The sequence below is a fragment of the Mesoplodon bidens genome (genome assembly GCF_964165515.1).
Source record: "Mesoplodon bidens genome assembly, chromosome: 19".
Lineage (NCBI taxonomy): Eukaryota > Metazoa > Chordata > Mammalia > Artiodactyla > Ziphiidae > Mesoplodon > Mesoplodon bidens.
This window is the reverse complement of record NC_138179.1, coordinates 5,710,413-5,735,320: the sequence shown is the minus strand read 5'-3', so window position 1 is coordinate 5,735,320 and position 24,908 is coordinate 5,710,413. Positions and strand designations below refer to the sequence as shown.

The 24,908-nt window shown below is 38.3% G+C and overlaps 1 protein-coding gene and 1 pseudogene across 8 annotated transcripts in view; one reads left to right on the top strand and one right to left on the bottom strand.

The window, feature by feature from the left end:
* TRIM37 (tripartite motif containing 37) overlaps positions 1-24,908 on the top strand; it is a 139,133-nt gene that overhangs the window by 89,894 nt on the left and 24,331 nt on the right. For 4 of the 7 annotated variants that reach the window (XM_081218680.1, XM_081218677.1, XM_081218679.1 and 1 more), the window contains exons 20-24: positions 9,340-9,468; positions 9,828-10,017; positions 11,917-12,035; positions 20,924-21,034; positions 22,346-22,424. In XM_081218680.1, the coding sequence (XP_081074806.1) occupies positions 9,340-9,468; positions 9,828-10,017; positions 11,917-12,035; positions 20,924-21,034; positions 22,346-22,424 (628 nt within the window). Of the gene's footprint in view, positions 1-9,339; positions 9,469-9,827; positions 10,018-11,916; positions 12,036-20,923; positions 21,035-22,345; positions 23,616-24,908 lie in introns of those variants that run through there. The other 3 variants (XM_081218682.1, XM_081218683.1, XM_081218678.1) reach the window with 2 other exon arrangements.
* On the bottom strand, positions 7,403-9,161 carry LOC308607227 (palmitoyl-protein thioesterase 1-like; annotated as a pseudogene). Its single transcript has 2 exons — positions 9,106-9,161; positions 7,403-8,872 (listed from the first exon to the last, which is right to left on the bottom strand). The product of its transcript is annotated as a palmitoyl-protein thioesterase 1-like (transcript).

The following is a 24,908-nucleotide window of genomic DNA, read 5'->3' as shown; positions in this document are numbered from 1 at the left end:
ATATCTAGTTGTCAAGGAAATGAAAATTTAAAACCAAAAGAAATAATGCTTTTTGGATGGACTTTTGCAAAAAGTTTTTGTTACATATTTCTGTAGATACTTCCCCTGTTGTCACTTGTTTTTGTTTTCTGCTAAACGTGAAATTTTAAATTTTTAAATTTCAAGGTCTATTAGTATTCATGGTTTGGGGATTTAGTGTTTTTATTTGGAAGGCCTTTTCAATTCCAAGTTTATAAAAACAACACTTATTTTCTTGGTTCTATTTTTGTTTTTTAACTTTTTTACATTTAGGTCATCATTCCATATATAATTTGTTTTTTCCATGATGGTGTGTGAGGTAATAAGTTCAGTGATCCACCCCCCTGCCCAACCCACCCACCCAAACGCAACATGTTTTTTGAAGAATCTACTCTGTTCAACAATATGGAACTCATCCTTTATATTATAGACCAAATTGCCGTATTTACATAGTTCTGTTTTTAAATTCATTCATAGAGGTTGAACCAGGTGAAATTGCCAATATGAGACTTTTTGTTTGTTTGTTTGTTTGTTTCTGGCCACACCACTCGGCTTGCAGGATTTTAGTTCCCCGACCAGGGATCAAACCTGTGCCCCCTGCAATTGAAGCACAGAGTCCTAACCACTGGAATGCCAGGGAATTCCCAAGAAACCATTTTCTTTCTTTTTAATATTTATTTATTTATTTGTGGTTGCATCGGGTCTTAGTTGCGGTGTGCGGGATATTTCATTGTGGCACACAGGCTCTTTGTTGTGGCATGTGGGCTTCTCCCTAGTTGTGGCATGTGGACTCCAGAGTGCATGGGCTCTGTAGTTGCGCACGTGGGCTTAGTTGCCCCTCAGCATGTGGGATCTTAGTTCCCTGACCAGGTATCGAACCCGCGTCCCCTGCATTGGAAGGCGGATTCTTCTTCTTCTTCTTTTTTTTTTTTTTTGCGGTATGCAGGCCTCTCACTGCTGTGGCCTCTCCCGTTGCGGAGCACAGGCTCCGTATGCTCAGGCTCAGTGGCCATGGCTCACAGGCCCAGCCGCTCCGCGGCATGTGAGATCCTCCCAGACCGGGGCACGAACCCGCGTCCCCTGCATCGGCAGGCGGACTCTCAACCACTGCGCCACCAGGGAAGCCCATGAAGGCGGATTCTTAACCACTGGACCACCAGGGAAGTCCCATGAGACTTTTTTTTAACATATAAAAACAGCAATTTGATATTGTTCAACCAGATACTTGTTGTATTGTCTACCAGATCCACACTCTTTTTTTAACCATTGTAGTTTTATAGTTTGTAATACTGTGATATGTTTGCCTTCTTTTTTTATTTTAATTTTTAAAATATTTTATTGGGGTAATTTACAATATTGTATTAGTTTCTGCTGTACAGCAAAGTGAATCTGTTATACAAATACATATAATCCACTCTTTTTTAGATTCTTTTCCCATATAAGCCATTGCAGAGTATTGAGTAGAGTCCCCTGTACTATACAGTAGGTACTTGTTAGTTATTTATTTTATATGTAGTAGTGTGTATGTCTCAATCCCAGTCTTCCAATTTATCCAGCCCCACTCCCTAGTAACCATAAGTTTATTTTCTGCATCTGTAACTCTATTTCGGTTTTGTAGATAAGTTCATTTGTAGCCTATTTTTTAGATTCCACATATAAGCAACATCATACAATATTTGTCTTTCTCTGTCTGACTTACTTCACTCAGCATGAGAATCTCTAGGTCCATCCATGTTGCTGCAAATGACATTATTTTGTTCTTTTTCATGGCTGAGTAATATTTGACTGATGTATATATGTACCACATCTTCTTTATCCATTCCTCTGTTGATGGACATTTAGGTTGCTTCCATGTCGTGGCTATTGTAGCCTTCATTTTATTTTTGTTTTCAAAACGTCTTTGATGGCTCTTACATGTTTACTCTTCCAGAAATTAATTTTGACTGGAATTGTGTTACATTTAATGCATTAATTAACATTTAATTTGAGGAATTGACATCTTTTCAGTACTAAAACATTCAAATTTAGGAATGTGGTGTTTCCATTTATTCAAGTCATCTGTTATGGACATACACTTCTTCAGAGTTTTAGTTTTCTTCATATAAGTTCTGCATGTGTCTTGTTATTAATTTCTAGGTATATTATAATTTAGGTTGCTGTTGTGATGGGATGTCTTTCCCCCCCCCATAATATTTTCTAATTATTAGTTACTGACATATAGGAAGGCTATTGGTTTTAATATGCATTCAACCCACTTAGTGAACTTTTTAAATTGTTAAGTTTTTTAGTCAATTATATTGAATTTTCTATGTAGACAATCATATCATCAGGAAATAGTCATAGTTTATCCACTCCTTTCCTGCTTATTTACTTTTCATATTGCATTGTCTAGGATGGGACCTCAGAACAATGTTAACTAATAGCAATAATAGAATTTTTGTAATGTTTTCAACTCTATTTCCTTTAGTTTTTAATCTCATTAAGCTCAAATTTTGCTATATGTTTCAAAAGGTAGTTTTTATCAAGTTGAAAAATATATCCTTCTATTCCTAACAACAATAATGGTTAACATTTACTATAATGGTTAACATTTACTAAGTGTTTATTATGTACCCGGTATCATTCTCACTATTCTGAGTCACATGTATTAACTCAATCCCAAAAACAACTCGATGAGGCAAGTTATTTTTATCCCCATTTACAGATAAAGAAACTGAGGCACGGGGCATTAAAGGGTCCTAGAGTTTCACAGTGGTAATTGCAGAGCTAAGAACTTGAACCTTAAAGCCTGTGGCTTTCACCATTACACCAAACTACCTCTTTTCCTACTGTGAATGAAAAAATGTTGTGTGCCATTATCAGTAAACGGAAAAGAGTCCTGAGGGAATTCAGGATGAGAAAGAAAGGAATAATTTCAATTAGCCCAGACTCTTGCATCTTCCCATACATAGAAAAGTGCTAATTCATTAACTTGAGATATCTGTGGGATTTTTTGGTTTTTTTGATATTTTGTAACTAACAAGTATTTATTTATTTGGCATACGCTTCTGTAATCTTCTGATGTGCCAACTACCTGGTCTTTGTTGAAAAAACCCATATATATCCTGGTTCCTCCATTGCCTCTTTGGAACAGTCCCTCAGAACTATTCTGAGAGGCTGTCTCCCGGGCTTGAAGTCCTCAGAAACTCAGCCAAATAAAACATAATTCTCAACTTTTAGGGTGTGCATTTTTTTCAGTCAACACTATTTGCTAAGAGTTTTTTTTAAGTCAAGAAGTTGTGTAGAATTATATCAAATGCTTTTTTATTGTCAGTCAAAATAATCATATTATTTTGCCCTGTTACTTTGTGAACACAGAGAATTATATTATTTATCTAATACTGACCATTCTTGAAATTCTAGAATGAGTCTTTCTACTTGGTTTTGGTTTGTAGTTTTTTAATATACCATTGACCCTTGAACAACATGGGCTTGAACTGTGTGGGTCCTCCTAGCCACAGATTTTTTTCAATAAATCCGCAGTTGGCTGAGTCTTTGTATGCTGAACCACTGATAAGGAGGGCCGACTCTAAAGTTATACCTGGATTTTTGACTGCGCAGAGGATTGGCGCCCCTAATCCCCTATTCTTCAAGGGTTAACTGTACTGGCTGTTTTTAGTTTGCTAATACTTAGGATTCTTTTTTTTTTTTTTTTTTTTTTTTTTTGCTGCGCGGCATACGGGATCTTAGTTCCCCCTACCAGGGATCGAACCTGCACACCCTGCAGTGGAAGTGTGGAGTCTTAACCACTGGACTGCCAGGGAAGTCCCAGCTAATACTTAGGATTCTTGACTATGTAGTCAATAAGTAAAATTGAGCTATAGTTTCATTATACTATCCTTAACACATCTGAGTTCCAAATTTATGCCAATCTCACAGAATAAATTCAGAAGCTTTTGTCCTTTTCTATGCTGTAAAATTATTTTAACATGTTATCTGCTCGTTAAAAGTGTAATGAAACTCATCCATAAAACTATCTAGTGGTTCTTTCAGGGATAAAACTTTAACAGCCTTTTTCATTTCTGTGTGTTTATTGGTCTCATATTTCTGCTGCTTCTTAAATCAGTTTTCGTAATTAATTTTCCTAGAAAATTAATTTTATTAGATAAATGTATTGGTATAAAGTCATTTATTCTGTTCCCTTAAATTTTAGAAACTTCCTCTGCATATGGGATATTAACTTTTTCAGTTTTATCATTGCTTATTTGTGTTTTATTTTTTCCCTTGATTGACTTGCTAGAGTCTTGTCCATTTTATTCATGTCTTCAAAGACCTAGTTCTTGGATTTATTTCATCTACTGTCTTCTTTTTATTATGTTAATTTCTGCCTTTGTTTCTGTTAATGCATCTCTTCTTCATTTTTTTCCCTTAACCAATAGTTTATGTATACTTTGCAGTGGAGAAATTGGTCATAATTTTTTCTCACAGCACCTTTTTTCCCCAAATGTACAATTCAGCAGTTTTTAGTATATTTACAAAATTGTGTGACAGTCACCATTATCCAAGTCTAGGACATTTTCATCCCTCCTCTTGTTACTAAACTTAGGTTCGGCTGCTTGCTGCTCCAAAGCCAATAATTTGAGAGGCAAGTGTCAGTAGAAAGGAAAGGTGCTTTAATCAGAAAAGCCAGCAGTCTGGGGGGACGGTAGACTTGTGTTCAGAGGCCAGCTGCGAAGATCATGCTTAGCCATGACCGTTTTTAAGGGGAAAAATGGGGTGTGGGGGTGTAGGGGAACCTCAGTGAATCATCTAGGCAGGAGGTTGGGTTCTGCATCATTCTCCAGTCTGTGTGCACACTGGCTGACTCTCCCTTCAGATGTTATCTTGCCCAAGTGATCCCAAGCAGGATTGCTTAGGGGGGCTGTTGGGAGTCGAAAGCTAGTCCTTTTTTTAAACTGCTAAGTTCTTCATTCTTACTTCTTTTTTTCTAGGAAAAGAATCAACAAGGCATGGTGTGCATTCAGGAGAGCAAAAGTCAAGAGTTGGGTTAAATTGCCTAGAGATCTCATTCCTATAATTAGGTTCTTTTAAGGTTAGAGGGGAACAGAAATGGGCAAACAGGAAAGGGACAAAAGAGCTGTTTCACTCTTCCCGTAAACTCCATACCCATGAGCGGTTATTCCCCATCTTTCCCTTCCCCCCATCCCCCTGGTAACCGCTAATCTATTTTGTCTATGTGGATCTGCTTCTGGACTTTTCATATAAATGGAATCACACCATATGAAGCCTTTTGTATCTGGCTTCTCTGGCTGAGCATAATGTGTTCAAGGGCCATCTGAAATGTAGCATGTATTATTTCATTCCTTTTTATGGCTGAATGATACTTCATTGTATGTGGGTACCACTTTTTGTTTGATCTACTCATCAGTTGATGAGGACTTGGATTTTTTCCCCCACATTTTAGCTATTATGAATAATGATGCTATGAACATTCACGTACAGTTTTTTGTGGGGACATATGTTTTTATTTAAGTATATGCTTAGGAGTGGAATTGCTGGATTATATGAGAACTATGTTTAACTTTTTGAGGCACAGCCATACTGTGTCCAAAGCAGCTGCACCATTTTACATTCTTCAACAGTATATAGGGTTCCAATTTCTCCATATCCTTATCAACACTTATTATTGTCCATCTTTTCTTTTTCTTTGCCCATTGAATTATCTTGGCCTCCTTGTCAAAAATTAATTAACCATAAATGTAAGAGTTTATTTCTGGACCCTCCCTTCTGTTCCATTGGTCTGTACTTCTGTCTTTACACCAGTACCACAATCTTGAATACTATAGTTTTATGGCAAGTTGTGAAATCGTAAGTGTGAGTCCTCCATACAAGAGTGTTTTGGGGTATTATGGATCTTTTGCATTTTTCTATGAATTTTAGGATCAGCTTGTCAATTTCTGCAAAAAAAAAAAGACAGTTGGAATTTTTATAGGGATTGTGTTGAATCTGTATTGTAGATCAAGTTTGGGAGTATTGCCATGTTAACAACATTAAGTCTTCCAGTTAATGAACACAGAATATTCTTCCTTTTTTCTTTATTTTCTTTCAAAAATATACAGTTCTTAACATTTCTTTGTTAAATTTTTCCCTAAGTATTTTATTCTATTTGATGCTACTGTAAATGGAATTGTTTTCTTAATTTCATTCTCGGATTGTTCTTTGCTGATGTATAAAAAGTCAGTTGATTGTTCATCCTATATCCTACTACCTTGTTGAACCCGTTTATTACCTTTTTTTTTTTTTTTTTTTTGCGGTACGAGGGTCCCTCACTCCTGTGGCCTCTCCCGTTGTGGAGCACAGGCTCCGGACGCGCAGGCTCAGTGGCCATGGCTCATGGGCCCAGCCGCTCCACGGCATGTGGGATCCTCCCAGACCGGGGCACGAACCTGTGTCCCCTGCATCGGCAGGCAGACTCTCAACCACTGCGCCACCAGCGAAGCCCTATTACCTTTTAATGCATCTCTTCTGCTTTCTTTTTATTTCTTTTTATCATTTTTCCATCTCCTTGAATTTATGCATGTTAGGCCATTTAGTTTCAGTTTTTTCTAATTCTTTTTTTTTTTTAAGAAACTACTCTTTATTTTAGACAACTTCATAGAATTATTTTCACACGTCCCCACTTCTTACCTTTTATCCTCTTAGTTGAAAAGTCTTGAGAGAGGTGAAAGAAAAATCACAGAGGGTAAACTTTGCAGCAGTAACGAAGTGCTTCCCCCCAACTACAGCTAACCGTTTCCGCAAACTGGCATTCTGCAGAACAGTCTTCCAAAAAGTGTTGCTAGGTTTTCATGGGATGAGGGAGTGGGGGCTAAGACGTCCATGCTCAAATAGTGTGGGAAACGGTAGATTAAGTTTAGTTTTCTGTACTCTAACAGGAATTCTCAGAGTCCTTAATATTCTAAGGTGGGTTGATCTTCAAGAGGAGAAAAGGGATATGGAATACTCCCTAAGCTTTTTGAGCAGTCTTTTTTTCACAGAACACAGCAGAAGCAGCTTGAACTGCGCAATAATCTCAGATTTTTGAGACGGAAGTTAGAAAGCCTGATCTCTTCACATTTTTCCTCCCATTTTTTGCTAATGCCGGCAATAGAGTGACTCCAGAATCCAGACCACTAGTCATATTTAGAAAGGACAGGTTCATCAGGGATGGAATGGAAAGAACCAACTACCTCCTCCTTTTTCATTTTACATCTTTCTTGAGACCTCCCCCTCCCCCTCTAAGTTAAGCAATACGTACACTTCCTCCCTTAAGCAATCCTCGGCTGCTATGTCCCTCCTTTTGTGACAGAGCGACTAATGCATCACTACCTGAGGAGACAAAAAAAGGGCCACCAAGGCAAGATGGTGGGCTGCCGGAATTTGTCTAGTAATAGCTAAAACGCCACAGAAAGCAGCACACTCAAAAGAGAGGAGGACAGCCTCCGGAGATAATGTGGACACATCATCCAAGCGATACTTTTCCAAGCACTGGTCAAATCTCCACCAGCACAACTGAGAAAGCATTTACGTGAATACCTCAGGCCTGGGTACTGGCCTCTTGGTTTGAGATGTGGCTAGATTTTCCTGAGAAAGGCATGTGCCTTAGACTCTATCTCATTGGTTTAGTTTGTTCAGTCTCTTCCGGGCCTGGGCACAGTTCTGCGACTGACCTGTAGCAAACTCCTAATTCCTAAAACAGTCTGACCACATCAGAGGGTTGTAAAACAATCTCCATGGTTATTAGCTAATTAAACTTGCATTCAACACCATATGCTGATAGGATGAGGCAAAGGATAAGATTGCAATCTGGGATCTTTCCAAGCAGGGCATGTTAGATGGTGACAAGAGAAGGATTAGTTGCTAGCTGGATCTGAGCTCATGGGCATGGAGGGAACTGGTTTGGAAGCGTGAGGGGCTCCCTGAGCTCTGCTGCAAACTACAAGGGTTTCAGTCAAGGAAGGGTATGATGTGGGCATAAAACCGTGCTTCAGACAGTTGAAGATGGTCCCCTTCGAGAGCCAGGAACACCAGCTGTCCTGCGTCGTCCATTGCCTTTAGCCCCATGCGGTCCTGTGTGTACAGGGTGCTCTCCTGTAAGGGAATGGTTTCCTTGGCTTGGCCACTTCTGTAAAATCCAAACCACTCAGAATCCACGGGGTCCACAATGGAATCATTGAGGAATTTCACCACCCCAAACTTCTTCAGGGCCATCAGGTTTTTCTTGTAGGACTCATTGACACCTCTCTCCTGATTAATATCTGCCAAGAAGATGCTGTAGTTGCTATGTCCTCCTTTATGGGGTTGTGCCAATATTCTGCTTGCTCCAGGCATTCTTGTATAGCTTTGTTGTAAGCTCCAGCGTTCAGTGTTTTTCTGATCAAGTCACAGATGTGAAAGCTGTCTCCTGGGCACTGAGGGAGTCAAAAAACACCTTGATGTTGTCCCCCAACTGAGATGAGATTGATCATAGGAGGTGACGAGCATCTCTGAGCCACTGCCCTCAGAAGTTGGCCTCCCTGGGAGAATCCCATAGCATTGTAGCCTTGCTGCAATTTGGGATCCTTAGCAAGAATCTGACACACCGTTTTTACTTGGGAGTTGACCTTCAAAAAGAAGCTGTTCTCCACATCCTCTACCAGGATCTTCCCAGTCTCTAAAGATAAGACGTAAATTCCAGGTATTTTCTTCTCGACCATTTGTTTAAATAGCGCCCATGCTTAAGGGGTTACAACAGCTGTCTCCCATTCCATGCCAGATCACTAGGGGCAGTGGCGCTGCCAGGTCGAGATGCCCCAGTGCCAGGGATGTGCAGGACCCCGGCAGGAAAGTGAGAGCCCTAATTAATTCATTTTAAGGCTATACATTTTCCTCTAATTACTGTTTTAGCCACAAACATCTTGAAGTATTATAAGTGTGGCTTGTTTCTAATTTAGCGTTCATTTCTTTTTAATCCAGTAATGTTTGACAGTTTCCAAGTGTTTTGGTGGTTATTGTTCTGTTGTTGATACTTAGTTTAGTTAAACTGAGATTAGAGTTCATGTCTGGTATGGTTCTTCTTTTGGAGTTCACTGATAATTTTCTACTTCTGTCAGTTGAGACTGCTCCACAAGCAGCAAAATAAGCATACCTTCGGCATGAAACCCCACATAAACCAGTTGGGACCAGAGTGTTCTGTTTATTTTTGGACACAGTAGATGGGAACACCTTTCATGGATGATCAGATTAAATCTTCCTCTGACTGCCTAGGCAATAAGTTCTGTGCTGCTTTATGCCAATCAGACATGTTTTAAAATGCCTTCACAGCCACAAAGGAGGAGCGTAATTCAAGCAAGCCAGCTCGGTCCAGTATAGCAGGTAGTCTCTCACTTCGAAGAGCAGTAGACTCTGGGGAGAACAGCCGTTCACAGGGAGACTGTCAAACGCTGTCTGAAGGTGAGTTTGGAGAGTTCACAATGTGATTTTGGTGGGTGGATGTCTGTTACTCGAAATTGATCTTATGGTAGAGCTTTAGACTTCTGAAGGCACCCAAAATGCTGAAAGTCAATTTGAAAGTTCCTGGATCACACAGAACAGACCCATCAGTGACAAAGTGCAGCCATTAGACTCCATATTCTGGAGCCCTGAACCTTTAATAGCTGGCAACAAAAAGACTAGGATATATGTTACAATTGTTCTTGAGTTTTCCCGCAGTTTAAAAATATATGTATAGTGAGATCTCCTAACGTGGCAACTAGAGAGAGAACTTTCTGTTTGTTTGCCTTCTTTCGGAATATCCCCTTCATTTTTTGTAGGCTCCCCAGGAAGCTCTCAGTCTGGGAGCAGGCACAGTTCTCCTCGAGCCTTGACACATGGCAGTATCGGTGACATTCTGCCCAAATCTGAAGACCGGCAGTGTCAAGCTTTGGATTCAGAGGCTGTTGTGGTTGCAGTTTTCAGTGGCTTACCTACTATTGAAAAAAGGAGAAAAATGGTCACCTTGGGGTAAATTAAGTCCTTTTGTTTATGTAATGGAATAAGAGCTAATAGTTTTGTTTGGCACTTTAAGTCTACAACGGAATGAACATAATACATTTCCAGTTTGTTAATTTTTTAGCAGACAGTTTATTTGTTGTATTAAAATGTAACTTTTCAAGCATCAGAGACCTTAACTTTTTTCTTTCTTAACAGAATGAGATAGTACCAGAAGTTCCGTTTAAATACATTAGAGCTCATTTTCACTGAAGTTAGGATAATAATGTTATATAACCTTGGGTGACCTCTGCCTTGTGACATTTTTGGGTCAACTTTTTTTTCCATCTGTCCCATATTTTTCAAAGACATTTGTGCTACGCTGTATTATGTCCCATAGGTCTTTTACATGAATTTTGTATAGAACAAAGCACTTCTGGCGATTTTATTTTAAAACTGCTTTTCTGCTTTCATCTCACCTTTTCTTTCCCTTTTATGAAAGTGTCCTCAAAACGCATAGTTGGAATTTCCCAAAAGGAGATATATATATATATATATATATATATATATATATATATATATATATATATATATGGTTATCAGTACCTTTATCTCTCTCCCAGGAAACATAAACTCAAATCCCAGTCATGTCACCCAGTCGATATTGTCAATTAAACTTCCATCCATTTAAAAGAGAGTGATTATGGAATGTATTGTCTGTGAATGTGCTAGGTGAACCATTAATATCCATCTGCTGATCTATTATATGGATATTAAATACATTTCTAATTTTAAACAATGGAATAATTCTACCTTGGAGGCTTTGAAAAGAACTTTGAATTAAATTTAGAGAAAGATTAATATCCCTTAAGTTTACTTAATTGTATAGTTTTAAGATCTGGATAATTGCCAAATCTAATAGGACAGCTGGTGGCTGTTTTCTGTTTTAGCTCAAGTTTAAGCAGTGGAAGGGTGTTACAATCATTGGAGATTGTCTTGTCCTCCCCATTTCCTAGCCTGGTTTTATACATGTTCCTTTCAAGATGAAGCTGCAACTAGTTTTTATATTTTGTTATGGAGATTTATATCTGCCTTTAGTCATAAAGATTAAATGTGTACGAATGTGCACTTTTTTCTAGATTGTAAAATCCTGTATAAATGTGTAAAGCTCATAGCTATAACCCTCATTTTACAGTTAATCATACTGCCAGCCTGGGTCATGTGGTGTTTTCCAGCTTGTGTTTTTTTTCCTTGCCTGATTTAAGGTAGTGTAAGCAAAAATTTTAAATGCTAGTAATAAATGGTTCAAAACTGGAAGTTAAAAAATAGAATATTAAGTTAAAATTTCCCCATCTTTGTCTCCTCTCTGCTTTGTTTTCCAGCCTTCTGCCCACACACATCCCTGCTGTTGTTAATGTTCTGTATATGCCGTCTTCTCAGCTTTCATGCGTATTGAAGCACTATTTAAGTGACCATATAGCTTTTTTAGTACAAAAGGTGCACCCTGTTTTCTCACTCAGTATACCTCACAAGTCTTTCCATATTGGTGAGAACATGTTATTACGGACTTCTATTTAGATTTAGTTTTAAATTGGAATTCTTATTGAGATAATTGTAGATTCACATGCAATTATAAGAAAGAATAGAGAGAGCCTGTGTACCTTATCCAGTTTCCCCTAATTATAACATTTTGCAAAACGCTGATATATTATCACAACCAGGATATTGACATGGATGCAATCTACCACTTTATAACCTTTCATTGTGAGTCTTCTAGTGAATCTTTTAAAAGTAAAACTTGAAATTTAGTCTTAAACACCAGTGCCCTATGCCCTACTTAGTTTGCTCAGTTTTTGGACAGGAAAAAAATCGAGATTATTGTATCAGTGACTAGTTGTACAAGAATATCAGGTTATTTTCTCCCTCTTTGAGGACTAGTGTTAAAGGAGGTCGTCTGGAAGGAATGCAAATGACTGATTTGGAAAATAATTCTGAAACTGGGGAATTACAACCTATACTACCTGAAGGAGCTTCAGTTGCCCCAGAGGAAGGTAAGGAATGATAAAGTCATAGTTGGCGGGCGGCGAAATAATCATCTTTTTTTGGTGGTGGTCGGAAGTGGTTGGTTTAATGAAACAGTTACTGAGATGTTACCTACTGGCTGACATGCTTGATCGGAAAACAGCATTCGTCGTGCCACTGAGTTTGATTTACTAGGACATTAAGCACAGTGGAAGGCAAAATGGATCATTGACTACATCAAAGGACATCTTACTAGAACAGGCATTTACAGGGGGAAAGTCTGCAGATACTTCATTCGCTCATTCACTAAATGTGTTATGCTACCTACATGATAGGCATTGAAGTTTTGCTAGATATGAAAAGATTAAGTTGGATATGTTCAGTGTCTTACGGGAAAAACATGCCCCAAAACAACTAATTAGAATATTAAATGTTAAGTACCTCATCTTTTAAAGTCAGTCTTGATTAATGTTTATAGATTACTTTGCTCTTTTAGAAGGATTCCAAACTTTAACCGTTTAAAACATCCTTTATGGTAACCGACTTCTACTCTGCCAGTTCACTCTCACATTTCTAGAGTTTGTCTACATGTTCTTCCAGGTCCATTATTCCTTATCTGAAAGCGTCGAAGACTTTTTTGTAATCTTGAGTTAACAGAAGGTGCTTGAAACAAGGCTATATGTGTTGCCCTTGCTTGTCCTTCGTATGTTAGCAGAAAAGCACGTCAGCTTTATTAATGATATTTGACACTGAGATGTTTCACTTCTTAGTGAAACTCTGCCACCGACCACCTCTGCACTTATCTGAATTTCAACGACTGATGAATTGTAGCTCAGAGCATATATAAAAGGTGCCAGCATCTACCTCTGACTGCTTTGTGAGTGTGTGGGGGTGGTGGCATTTTCAGGTTTTTCAGTTAAAGAACACTAAACATTTTGGTCTTCCATCTTAGTTGGTGCTCCTGTGGTGGGCAGCATTATTTCAGTAGAAATTAAATGGAAAGGATTTTTAAAGTGAAGTGTTGATTGTTAAAACAACAGGAAAAATATATTATGATTGATCTTTATAGAAAGGACCGATAAGGATTAGCTAGTAGGGCTTAGCTAGTCTCCATGTATTTATACATACTGATGATAGATTGTAGTGGCTTAAATTGTTTTAGCATGTGCTGGAATTATAGGCTCCTTCTATTTATGCACCATTTGTGAAATGCTTCTAATTTGTCTGGCATTGTTTTGATGCTGGTGATAAAGTAATTCCTGAACCTACTGTTTAGTTCAGGGTTTCCCTACCTTGGTGCCATTGACATTTTGGGCCAGGTGATTCTTTGTATTAGGGGCCTGCCCTGTGCATTGTAGAATGTTTAGCAGCCTTCTTGGCTTTTAACCACTAGGTGCCAGTAGTACCTCCTCTGAATTACAGTAACCAAAAATGTCTCAAGACATTGCCAAATGTCCCCTGGGAGGCAAAATCATCCCCAGTTGAGAACCACTGGTTGAGTTGAAAACTCAAACCAGGGGTGACAACTCCTTAAGAGTCACTTGCCCGAGTGGGTCATAGTTACAGATGGGAGCAAGTTGTTCTCAAGTATGCTGGGTATGTGTTGGTGGTGGTGGGAAGGGAGCAGGGAGAGCAATTGAAGACCAAAAAAACAGGTGTTAGAGACCAGTTAATAGCCAATTATAATATGGAATGATGAGTGCTGTGATGGGGTATATAGGGAGCTCAACTAACAGGTATGTAATAATAAAAATAATAGATAATATTTGCAAGCCCTCATTAGTTATTAAGACTGCTAAAGACTTTACCAGTATTATGTTTTCTCAGTACAGGCCTACATGGTTACTTTATTAAATTGATTTTACAGATGAGCAGGCTGAGGCCTAGAGATGTAACTTCCCTTTTACTCAAAGTCACAGAGCCGATGCTCTTAACTCTCACCTCTCTACTAACCCAGCCCACACTTGGAAAGATCATCCTAAGGGAGGAGTATGAGTTAGTGTGAGTTGTGAAGACTGGTGAAAGATGAGGCCAGAGTGGAGGCAGAGGTCAGATCATGAGGCACTATACTGTATGTCTAGCTAGAATTTGGACTTTGTCCTTTGAATGGAATATAAGCAAGGGGTGAAATAATAAAATTATGTTTTAAAATTCCTACTCTGGCTGAGTTGGGGGCTGGGAATGGGGTGTGGAACTCTGGGGACAGGAAGACTGGTAAAAGGAGAATGTTAAATTAAACTTGGACTTTTAAATTTCAGCCTTCATCTCACAAATTCACATTTTCTCAGCAGTTTTTCTATGTAAGTAGCTAGTTAGCACCAAAAAACCCCATACATTGACATTAGTTCCATTTCTTTTTTTAAAGCTAATCATTAACAGCTTATTCTAAACTGGAGAAAGGCGTTTGCTTGGCCACATTTAGGATCTGCTCTGCACTTTCAAGTCTTTGAATCTGAGATTTAGCACTGTCAGTGTTACTCAGTAACACATTTTTTCTTACGTAAGGACTGTGGTAGTGATGCAAAGCACCTAGAACTCAATAAGAAAAGTTACTGGAAACATGCAAATCAGTACTGCCAGGAAAGTCCACTATTGCAATTTGTTGGTATCTAAACAGCTTATTTGCCACTAGAGTCCCAGGATAGGCAGTGAGGAGACTAATTGATAAGGCTGGAAGAGGGGAATAGGTAAACTAAAGGAGCTCTGTGCCTTTTGAAATTTGCTTTGTGAGAGGAGAATGGGGCCTTACTTACTGCTGTGGGTATATTCTATCATCAGCAGGAGCCAGTTCTCAAGAAAACCTTCAGTTTTTGCACCGGTAAGCCTTGGTGAAAAGTTGAGTGGGGTTGTCTTACATCTGTGCTTAGGAATAGCGAGCCTCTTTAGTCTTAAGCAGAATGCCTAAAAGAAAATTTTCTGTGGTAGGTCACTGTAAATTGGTGTCTCTCTCCTCTCCTCTTCCTCCCTCCTGACTGCTAGGCTGTTTGAAGAAACGTTAAATTTTTTTTTAAAGTTTCCAGTTTTAAAGTTTAAAGTTTTTAAAACTTTAAAATTCTTTGTGTTTACTAGTTGGGAATTTGGTACAACTAAAGTGGTCTCTTAAACGTTCCTGAGAGTCAGTAAAAAGTGACTTTTCTTAGACTTGACAGTCATCAACAGGCCTTTTCCTTTCTAACTGGGATCATATGGGACAACCTTGTGTTAATCTCCTAGTTAATGGCTGGATTGCAAAAATCTTGATTTCCTTCTCACACACCCCCTCCCCCAATTGATACCTACAGAATTCCTTAGGTAGACCGGTCTCTTCCTTGTTCTATCTAAAACTGGAGACTATGCGATTGCCTTCTGCTGAATTAGCACAGTCCTTTTCAATTAAGTCAGGGGTGTCACCCATCCCAGGGAAAGCCATGGCATGCCTATTGCAAACCTTACTGGCACCCTACCTAAGAGTAATACACAAGTCTGATGCTCCAGCATCGCTGATCCCTTTTGGTGTATCAAAGAAGACATAAGTTACAAAAACCCAATCAGCTGGTTTAAGCAATAGAAAGATTCACTGTCTTGTATTAACAAGAAGTCTCACCTAACTCTGGTAGGGCAGTTTCAAGGTTGGAAAATTTACCTGCTTAATGTCATCAAGAACTCATTTCCTCCCACCAGCCCCGTCCCCCCGTCTTTTGCTCTGCCATTCTAAGTGAGTTGGCTTAGCTCCCCTCAGGATGGCAAGGTGGTTGCTGCAGCTCCAAACTTTATATGGAGTCAGAAAAACATTCTGGGAGTAGGGGAGGATTGTTTCATTTTATATGTCTCTGCTTATCAGTGTTTATCAATGAGAGCACATCTCATTAATCAGTAGTGAAAAAAAAAGGAAACTTGGCAAAGTCTGAACATTTGGTTCCCCTCCCTGATCCATTCCACGTGGCCACTTGGAGAAGGGAAGACAGCTGAACAACATTGAGGTTCTGCTGGAAAGGAGGAAGGCAAGTGAAGCATTAGTGTTTGGTCTACCAGGTGGTTAGTGTATTTTCCAAGCAGCTGAAGTTTGAGCACCCCTGAATAAGGGCATTATAACTCAAAAGTTAGCTTTGGACTACTGAGCATCTAGTGGATACTCAAAAAATATGGTAGGTGATTGATATAGAAATACCCTATTTCACATTTTACTTTAAGATGCAGGGTTGACTTTGGGGTTTTTTCCCCCCCATGAACATCTCTGAAGCATCTTCCATTGAATGGTATCTTACAATTATGATCATTGACAGCCAGTTTTGTGAAAACTTGTGGACACCTTCTGGTGAGATTAAGAAAGATCCTGTATTCAAATTTCTTATAGTTGGTGAAATATCACTAGTCTGCTTTAACCTTTACTTAATGCAGTGGGTAGACACTGCAGTGTGTGGGGCAAAAGGCACATAGCACATAGCTTGTGTGACCTGTTGCTTAACAGTAGCTACTTTCACTTCCAAAAAATGAAAGTATTTGACCTTATGTTGTGTTTACTTTTGCTCTCACTGATGTCAGTGGGTTGTACAGGACCGGGTGACCCCATAGGTCAACTCTTAAGCTAGAGGTCAGGAGACCAATTTGTTTTTCTCATTACATTCACACAGCTAGGGAACTTCAGATCTTAGGACTTGATAAAAAACCAAGTAGTGTTTTCATGCAGGAATTTGTTTCCAACACTTCTTGGGAAATGCATGTTTTTCTGAATCCTAAGAAAAGTAAGTCAAGAAATCAGAAAACTGGAAAAAATTATTCTAGTTCTCCCGTTAGAGTTAATCTTAACAGTCAACACAGAAACATGGGGACTTCCTGGCGGTCCAGCGGTTAAGACTCCACGCTTCCACTGCATACTTCAAGTTTCAAAAGCAAAAGAATTCCTCATATTGGCATTTTTTAAAACAGATTTATTTATTTTTGGCTATGTTGGGTCTTCACTGCAGCACACGGGCTTTCTCTAGTTGTGGCGAGCGGGGACTACTCTTCGTGCACGTGCTTCTCATTGCGGTGGCTTCTCTTGTTGCGGAGCACAGACTCTAGGCGCACGGGCTTCAGCAGTTGTGGCTCGCGGGCTCTAGAGCGCAGGCTCAGTAGTTGTGGCGCACGGGCTTAGTTGCTCCGTGGCATGTGGGATCTTCCCGGACCAGGGCTCGAACCCGTGTTCCCTGCATTGGCAGGCGGATTCTTAACCACTGCGCCACCAGGGAAGCCCCCCATATTGGTATTTTTGATGTGATTCCATGTAGTGCTATAAACCTTACTAAGAGTTCTAAGTGTACATTATTCAACTATTGCCCAGTAATGTTCACAGCATTTTCCAGTATTTGAATATTCACTGTAAGCTACAGTTCTTGTAAATGCTACAAACTAACCAAGAATTTTAAAAGATATATAAATTTATTAGAGTTTGAAAAATATTGTAAGTGTTTAAAGAATAACTTGAGATTTGGGGAATTCCTGAGAATTCCAGTTCCTCGTTTGTGAATCCTGGAGGTTAATATACGTCAGGAGTTCAGAAACACTAGTACCAAGACGTCAAATTTGTGCCTAGAATTTCAGTAACTTATGTGGGTTTTAGAGTTTTCAGCAGCAGTTCCATGAAGGGCCGGAAGGTGGAGGTGGTGCTTCATGCAAGTCGCTGGTTTAGTCTCTAAACAGTGAAGTATCACTCTTGACTCTTGAGAGCAGGAAAGTTTTTTCCTTTGCGTAGTAAGGAAATTTCAGAAACGTCCACACATCCAGCCTATCTTCAAAATATTTAAGGGAGAAATAGTACTACACAAACTCTTATTGAAAACAGAAGAGGAGGACTTCACCAGTAAAGCCACCTGGGGCTACGGTTTTCTTTGTTGATCTTTTGCTTTTCCCCTTAAAATTTATTTATTTATTTTTGGCTGCGTTGGGTCTTCGTTGCTGCGAGCAGTCTTTCTCTCTAGTTGTGGCGAGCGGGGGCTACTCTTAGTTGCGGTGCACGGGCTTCTCATTGCAGTGGCTTCTTTTGTTGCAGAGCACGGGCTCTAGGCGCAGGGGCTTCAGTAGTTGTGGCTCACGGGCTCTAGAGCGCAGGCTCAGTAGTTGTGGCGCACGGGCTTAGTTGCTCCACGGCATGTGGGATGTTCCCGGACCAGGGCACAAACCTGTCCCCTGCGTTGGCAGGCCGATTCTTAACCACTGCGCCACCTGGGAAGCCCCAGGGAAGTCCCTGTTGATAGTTTTTTAAGCTACAAATTCTGTTTCTTTAATACTTAAAATACCTATTCAGGTTATCTATTTTTACCTGAATGAATTTTGGTAGTTTGTGTCTATCAAAGAATTTGTCCATTTCATCGGTGTTCTTGATATCAAGAGCATAAAGTTTTTTATACTGTTCCCTTATTACCCTTTTAATGTCTGTCTGTAGAATCTCTAGTGATGTCCCCTCTTTTATTCCTTTCTTTTGCTCTCTTTTGTCTTGGTCTGCCTAGAAGCTTTTCAGTTTTATCGACCTTTTCAAACAACTCTTGTTTCAGTGATTTCTTTTTCTTTTGTTTTCATGCTAATTTAATTTCTGTTCTTTATTTCCTTTTACCCAAGTTTATTTACCCTTTTTTTTCTAGTTTCTTAAAGTAAATGCTTAGACCATTACTTTGAGGCCTTTTTCTCTTCTAATATAAGCATTTGATGCTGTAACTTTATCTTTAAGCACTGATATAGCCACATCACCAAACTTTTGATATGTTGTACTTTTATTTCCATTCAATTCAGAATGTTTTTCATTAATTATGGAAAATTCTTGGCCATTTTCTCTTAATATATTGTCTCTCCTTTGCTGTCTTTATGGCTGTCTAGTTGACACAGTTTGAACCATTCCTTTTTTATCCCTGTGTTTCTTAACCTCTTTTTTATAATGGCAATCTCATTGTTCTTTAAAACTCTGGTTAATTTTCTCAGTTCTGTCTTTAAGTTTTTCAGCCTTGCCTAAATTCATCTATTAATAGTTTAATTTTAATGACTATATCTGAAAAGTCTAGTAATTAAAAAAAATCCTTTTCTTTTCCACATTAAACAGAATTTTGTACTGTTTTATTTTGTGAAAAAATTTGTGGTATTGTCCTTCTATTTGTATATCTGCTGACTCTTACTTCAAGTAGATTGTCTGCCTTGTTTGTAAATTTTGATTGGAACATAACTTTTTGAGACTTTTTCTACCCCCTGTGAGAATCATCCCCCCCACCCCTGCCGCCACTATAATTATTGTGACCTGGATTGTGGAAGCTTCCCACCAGAGAGGTCTTTTAAATATGTTTCAAGACTATTCATGAGCATTTTTATGTCTGCTTTAGTCTGTGTTAGATAATTTCAACATTATCTCTGTCATCTCAGCACTGATGTTCGTTCTTGTCTTTACCTGGTTTTTCATACGGTGAAGCAATTTTGGATTGTATCCTGGACATTTTTAGTATGATTTTATGAGACTCTGGGTCTTGTTTAAATCTGCCAATTTGTTGGTACTTCAAATTCTTGTCTACACCAATATGCCTGTCCCTATTTACTTTTCAGAATCCTCAAATAGCCACTTTATGCATTCTGTCCAGGTTTTATAGCTGCATTCAGGGGGAAAGATGGGGTGGAATGTGCTTGCTTCATCTTACCTAGAACCTTCCCTCTAGAGGAATAAATTGCTTTATTCGGATAAAGCAATTTTAAATTGCTTTATTCGGATCACACTAGCTCCTGGCCAGTTTTTATGTTACTTTCCTAAGATTTGAACCTCAACCTTAATCCCAAACTTAAATTATGCACACAGGCCTTAGTTTGAATTCTGAGGTGAGCTGAGCCTGGAAACAAGACAAGCTTCCCTGCTGTCTTCCTGTGACAGTAGGCAGAATGATTTAGTTTATTCTTTCAGTAAGAGTTTTAGCTTTTTGCAGAGAGTGCAGTTTTAGTCTCACTTTCAACTCCCTTTCTATGGTGGATCCAAAGGTGTTTCTCCTATCCCAACTTTTTTGCAGAGAGTGCAGTTTTAGTCTCACTTTCAACTCCCTTTCTATGGTGGATCCAAAGGTTTTTTTCCTATCCCAACTTTTTTGCAGAGAGTGCAGTTTTAGTCTCACTTTCAACTCCCTTTCTATGGTGGATCCAAAGGTTTTTTTCCTAACCCCAACAGTATTAAAGACTCGCATCAAGCTCTCTGGGGCAACTGCACCTACCCCACTAGTTTTCCTTATCCTTTTTGTCTCTATTCCTATGGATTTCCATTCGTTCTTTTAAATATAGCTGTTCATTAAAATTTTTAAGTTTATATTTTATCTAGCATTTATAAGGGTTTGTAGCAGAAAGATTTTCAGATTTTCTTGATCACTGTCTTGTTGAAACAGAAGTGCTTTCTGTACTATAAAAATTCTGTAGAACTTTTCTTTTAAAAACCTACTCATATGCAAAAAACAAAATTGGATGCCCAAATGGGATAGTAACTCATTTATTGCTAAAATTACTGGATTTTTTAATACACACAGCTAGATATAAGTGTAAATATGTATTTGTATTTATGAGTGTTTATATATGTTTTAGGCTAGAAACTGTCGAATCAGGATTAAAAGAGCTGTTATCTCTTATGACTCTAGGGGGGAAAGAACTATGTTTGCCTTGGAAAAAGTGTTCTCAGTATAATGAAATTAATACTGGCTTCAAATTCTAACTTTTCAGGTACTGTGGGAAGGGCAGTTTTAATTTTTGAGAACGAAAATAAATACTGCCCCAAATAACTAAGGAGAATTTAGGTTTGTGTGGTTACTTTTTTCTTTGTTTGCTTGGTATCTTCTGTTTTCTTGGCATTCAGTGTAAAATTCACTAGGAATCTCAATTTAGGATAGGGAGATTGCCTTTTTCTTGCAGTGGTTACTTGTCAGAAACATGTTCTCTGCTTCTTTCCTGCCAGGAACGAGTAGCGACAGTGATATTGAATGTGACGCTGAGGACGAGGAGCAGGAGGAGCGCGCCAGCCTGGGCAGATTTAGCGACTCCTTCGTGGCACGGCCCCCGGATGAAGGTGCAACCCATGATGTCATTTCACGGGGATTAATAAAACCATCTCTTCTGCTGCTGTTTCCTTTGCTTCTCTTTCTGCTGCTGTTTCTTCTGCTTTGCTGCTTCTGCTGCTTTTTCTTTTTTTAATTATTGTCATTTGTGAGACGACATTCTGTGGGGTAAACTAAATGGTACGTACTGAAAAAATTTGGTAGGTGCTCAGACACCACCTAATGCGTGCTACTTACTGGGTGGAGCAAGTGTTGGCAACCTGCTTTGGTACAGCCCATGACCTGAGAATGGAAAAAAAAAAAACAAGCCAAACAAAAGAGAATTTTCCACAGAGAACATTTGTGGCCTGCAGTGCCTAAATATTTACTATCTGCTCCTTTACAGAAAATGTTGCCAGCCCCTGGGGAGGTTTCAGATTTTTTTTCTTTCTTTCTTTTCAGAGATATTTGTAGCCTAGCTAATAAGGTAACTTTTTTAAAGATAACTCTTTCTGACTTCTTAGAAATGCATGCTGATTATGGAATCATTGATTTTATTATCACTTCCTCCTTAAAAAAGTCTTAGAAAAAACTCACTGAGAGAAACCCATTGTTAGTAGTTTTGTTTTATTTTAGGTGTACGGCATAATGACTTGATATATGTGTACATTGCAAAATGATCACCACAATAAGTTTAACATCCATCACCCCTTGTTAATATCTTATCCAGAGACCTTAATGATCAATCTGAGCATTCCTGTATAGGAGTTCCTGGAATAACAACATTGTCGGGCTTATGTTAATTGTCAGCTTTATATTTTACATATTTCCCTGATATTCTAGTGTCTTTTTTAGTACAGATTCAGTCATTTGATGATTTTTTAAGTATTAAGGTTACTCTTAGCAATCTTCTCTGCTTATAAAAGAAGCAGCCAAATTTCAGGCGAGTTATTGTGAGTGCCGATGAGTTTTGGTAGTGATATTTGCATGCGCAGTTTAATTGGCTTTGAAATACATTTTATATTTACAAAATCAGTCTTTAGAGTATACATCGTCATCGTTTCCTATTCCCTTCTTTAGCTGCTCCCATAATGTCCCCTGGACGACAATGCCTTTCATCTTCTAATTGTGGGCGTCTATTATACATTTTGGTTTTTTCTCCTTTATTTTCCCTTTGTGTTTGTTACACTTGACTCAGATCAAAAATTCTCTAAAAATAGAGATTTGTTCACAACCCAGCACATCTTTCTCACTTAAATAACACACTTGGTAATATTGTTTAGAGATAAGGAAAAGAAAATACTGGTCTTTTAAAAATGTTAACTCTTTTTTTTTTCTCCTAGATACACATTCCAGTTTTCCTGATGGTGAACAAATAGGCCCTGAAGATCTCAGCTTCAATACTGATGAAAACAGTGGAAGGTAATTTTCAAATCAAGAAAACTGACTTGCAAGCTACCTTGACCCTGAATTTTGCTGTAGTTGGTGCTCAAATTTGTCAACAGTCAGATAATCAGATTTGGTCTTATTTTTTTCATCATCTCTACTTGAAATAGTAATTCTGAAACTTTAGAAAGTAGCACAGTTCTAGTGTAAGACATTAGTACACAGGAAAAAGTTGTGTGGGAAGAATTCTGAGTAATGTAATGAAATAACAGTGTAGCCTCAATTAATTTAGTAAATAGTATATTCATAAAAGCAGTTTGTCTACTATAACAGAAGGGCAATTAACTGCCAGGAAACGTATCTGAGACAGTGCATGCACTCAGTAACCTGCTCAGCATCGGTGCTCTTCTGTCTTGGCTAGACACTCAGTTGCGTTTAAAGGACCACCTTTATATTTTGGGTTTTAATTATAGTTTATAGTTTCACTAGTGCCTGTAGATTAGTGAGCAGAAATATTACTAATGTGTATTGTAGATTCTTCTCTGTAGACACTTTATGTGAATAACTGAAGTAACACTAGACTGAATCTCCTCTTCGGAATATGTTGACTGACTGAGGTTAATTTATTTATCTTTTCTTGTTTGTTCAAGTGCAGGCACACTAATAACACCTAAGCTTTCTTTTGTGTGACTTTTACAAGTGTAATTTTAAACGAATTAAGTTAATATGGATGGGTTATGTTCCTGGTCGTATGAACACATGTAAGAACATTTAAAATTATTTCATTTTTTCTGGTTCTTACTAAACAATTATAATGTAATGAGCATTTTAAAACCCTGTTTTCTCCTTTATTTTCACTAGTTGGACATTGATTTCAGTGTCAGTACATTTAAAGATTCCTACATATTGTACTGTGGCTTACATGAAACTGTGGTATAAAGTTTACTTTCATACTCAGTCCAAAATAATTGCCAAACTTTATCATTGTGCTCTTGCATTTGTTTTTGAGCTGCTATACTATTTGTGAAAATTACACTGAAAGTTGACTAAGAGACTATTGGAAAAGCATGAATATATACACGTGAGAGGCATCTCATCTGCTTATTTTTTACTTAATGAATATTGTTCCCTTTTCCATGTCTAGTGTCTTGCTGAACGCTGTGATTCATGGTTTGCTTTTGTTCAAAACAGTTTGCACTTTTTGTTAATAAAATGATGCTGAGAAAATGTTACGCCTCTGCAATTTATTAGAAGTGGAGCAGGAAGCCCCCCTTTTTCCTATTCCTATTGCCTGTGTATGATAGAGGCTGTTGAGCTGTAAGTAGATGCATGGGGAAGTTAGAAGACTTATTTGGAATCTCCATAATGTGTATGGTTACTTTTTCTCCTTAAATTAGTTGGAAATATTTAAGTAGTATAATCATATGAGAAGTTAAACTTTAGCACTTGCTTACTACCATGACAGCATTGGCGTGTTGTCGTATAGTTACTAGGTGGCTTATTGTGCACTGCTCTGAAACATTACTAATAAGTTCTTCACATTTCATTTTCTATTAGCTGGAAATGTATTTATGTTCATTACATTTTGATGAGATCATATTCTAAATCAAACTTATTTCTGTGCTACATTGTAATGGGTAAAACTATAATGTAAGAATTTTGCACCTTTAGTGTTGAGAGCAAATCATTGTAAGAATTGATTTTGTAGAGGTTTTTTTTTAAATTGAGGCTTATCAGAATTCATAAAGACAAGCGTGATTGACTCTGCTTTGGAACTCTCACTATTGCGTAGCTGTTTCTTGACCTGTATATGATATTGAACTGAGTGCTTTCCAGTGTACCTTTATAACTTATTTTCAAAATATGGAAAACCACTTGTGGTTAAGAACTAAGAGAAGCCAGAAAATAGACTGTTCATTTGGGGAAATTTACTTGTAAGAGCTTTTAGCACAAGTGATTTAATCATGAGATTCTCTTGGGTCATTAATCTATACAATAACTTTTTTTTTCTTTTCTTTTTTTATACAGCAGGTTCTTATTAGTCATCCATTTCATACACATCAGTGTATACATATCAATCCCAATCTCCCAACTCATTCCACCACCACCACCCCATGGCTTCCCCCACGTGGTGTCCATACGTTTGTTCTCTACCTCTGTGTCTCTATTTCTGCCCTGCAAACCAGTTCATCTGTACCATTTTTCTAGGTTCCACATATATGCATTAATATACGATATTTGTTTTTCTCTTTCTGACTTCACTCTGTATGACAGTCTCTAGATCCATCCATGTCTCTACAAATGACCAAATTTCATGCCTTTTTGTGGCTGAGTAATATTCCATTGTATATATGTACCACATCGTCTTTATCCATTCGTCTGTCGATGGGCATTTAGGTTGCTTCCATGACCTAGCTATTGTAAATAGTGCTGCAGTGAACACTGGGGTGCATGTGTCTTTTTGAATTATGGTTTTCTCTGGGTATTTGCCCAGTAGTGGGATTAATGGGTCATATGGTA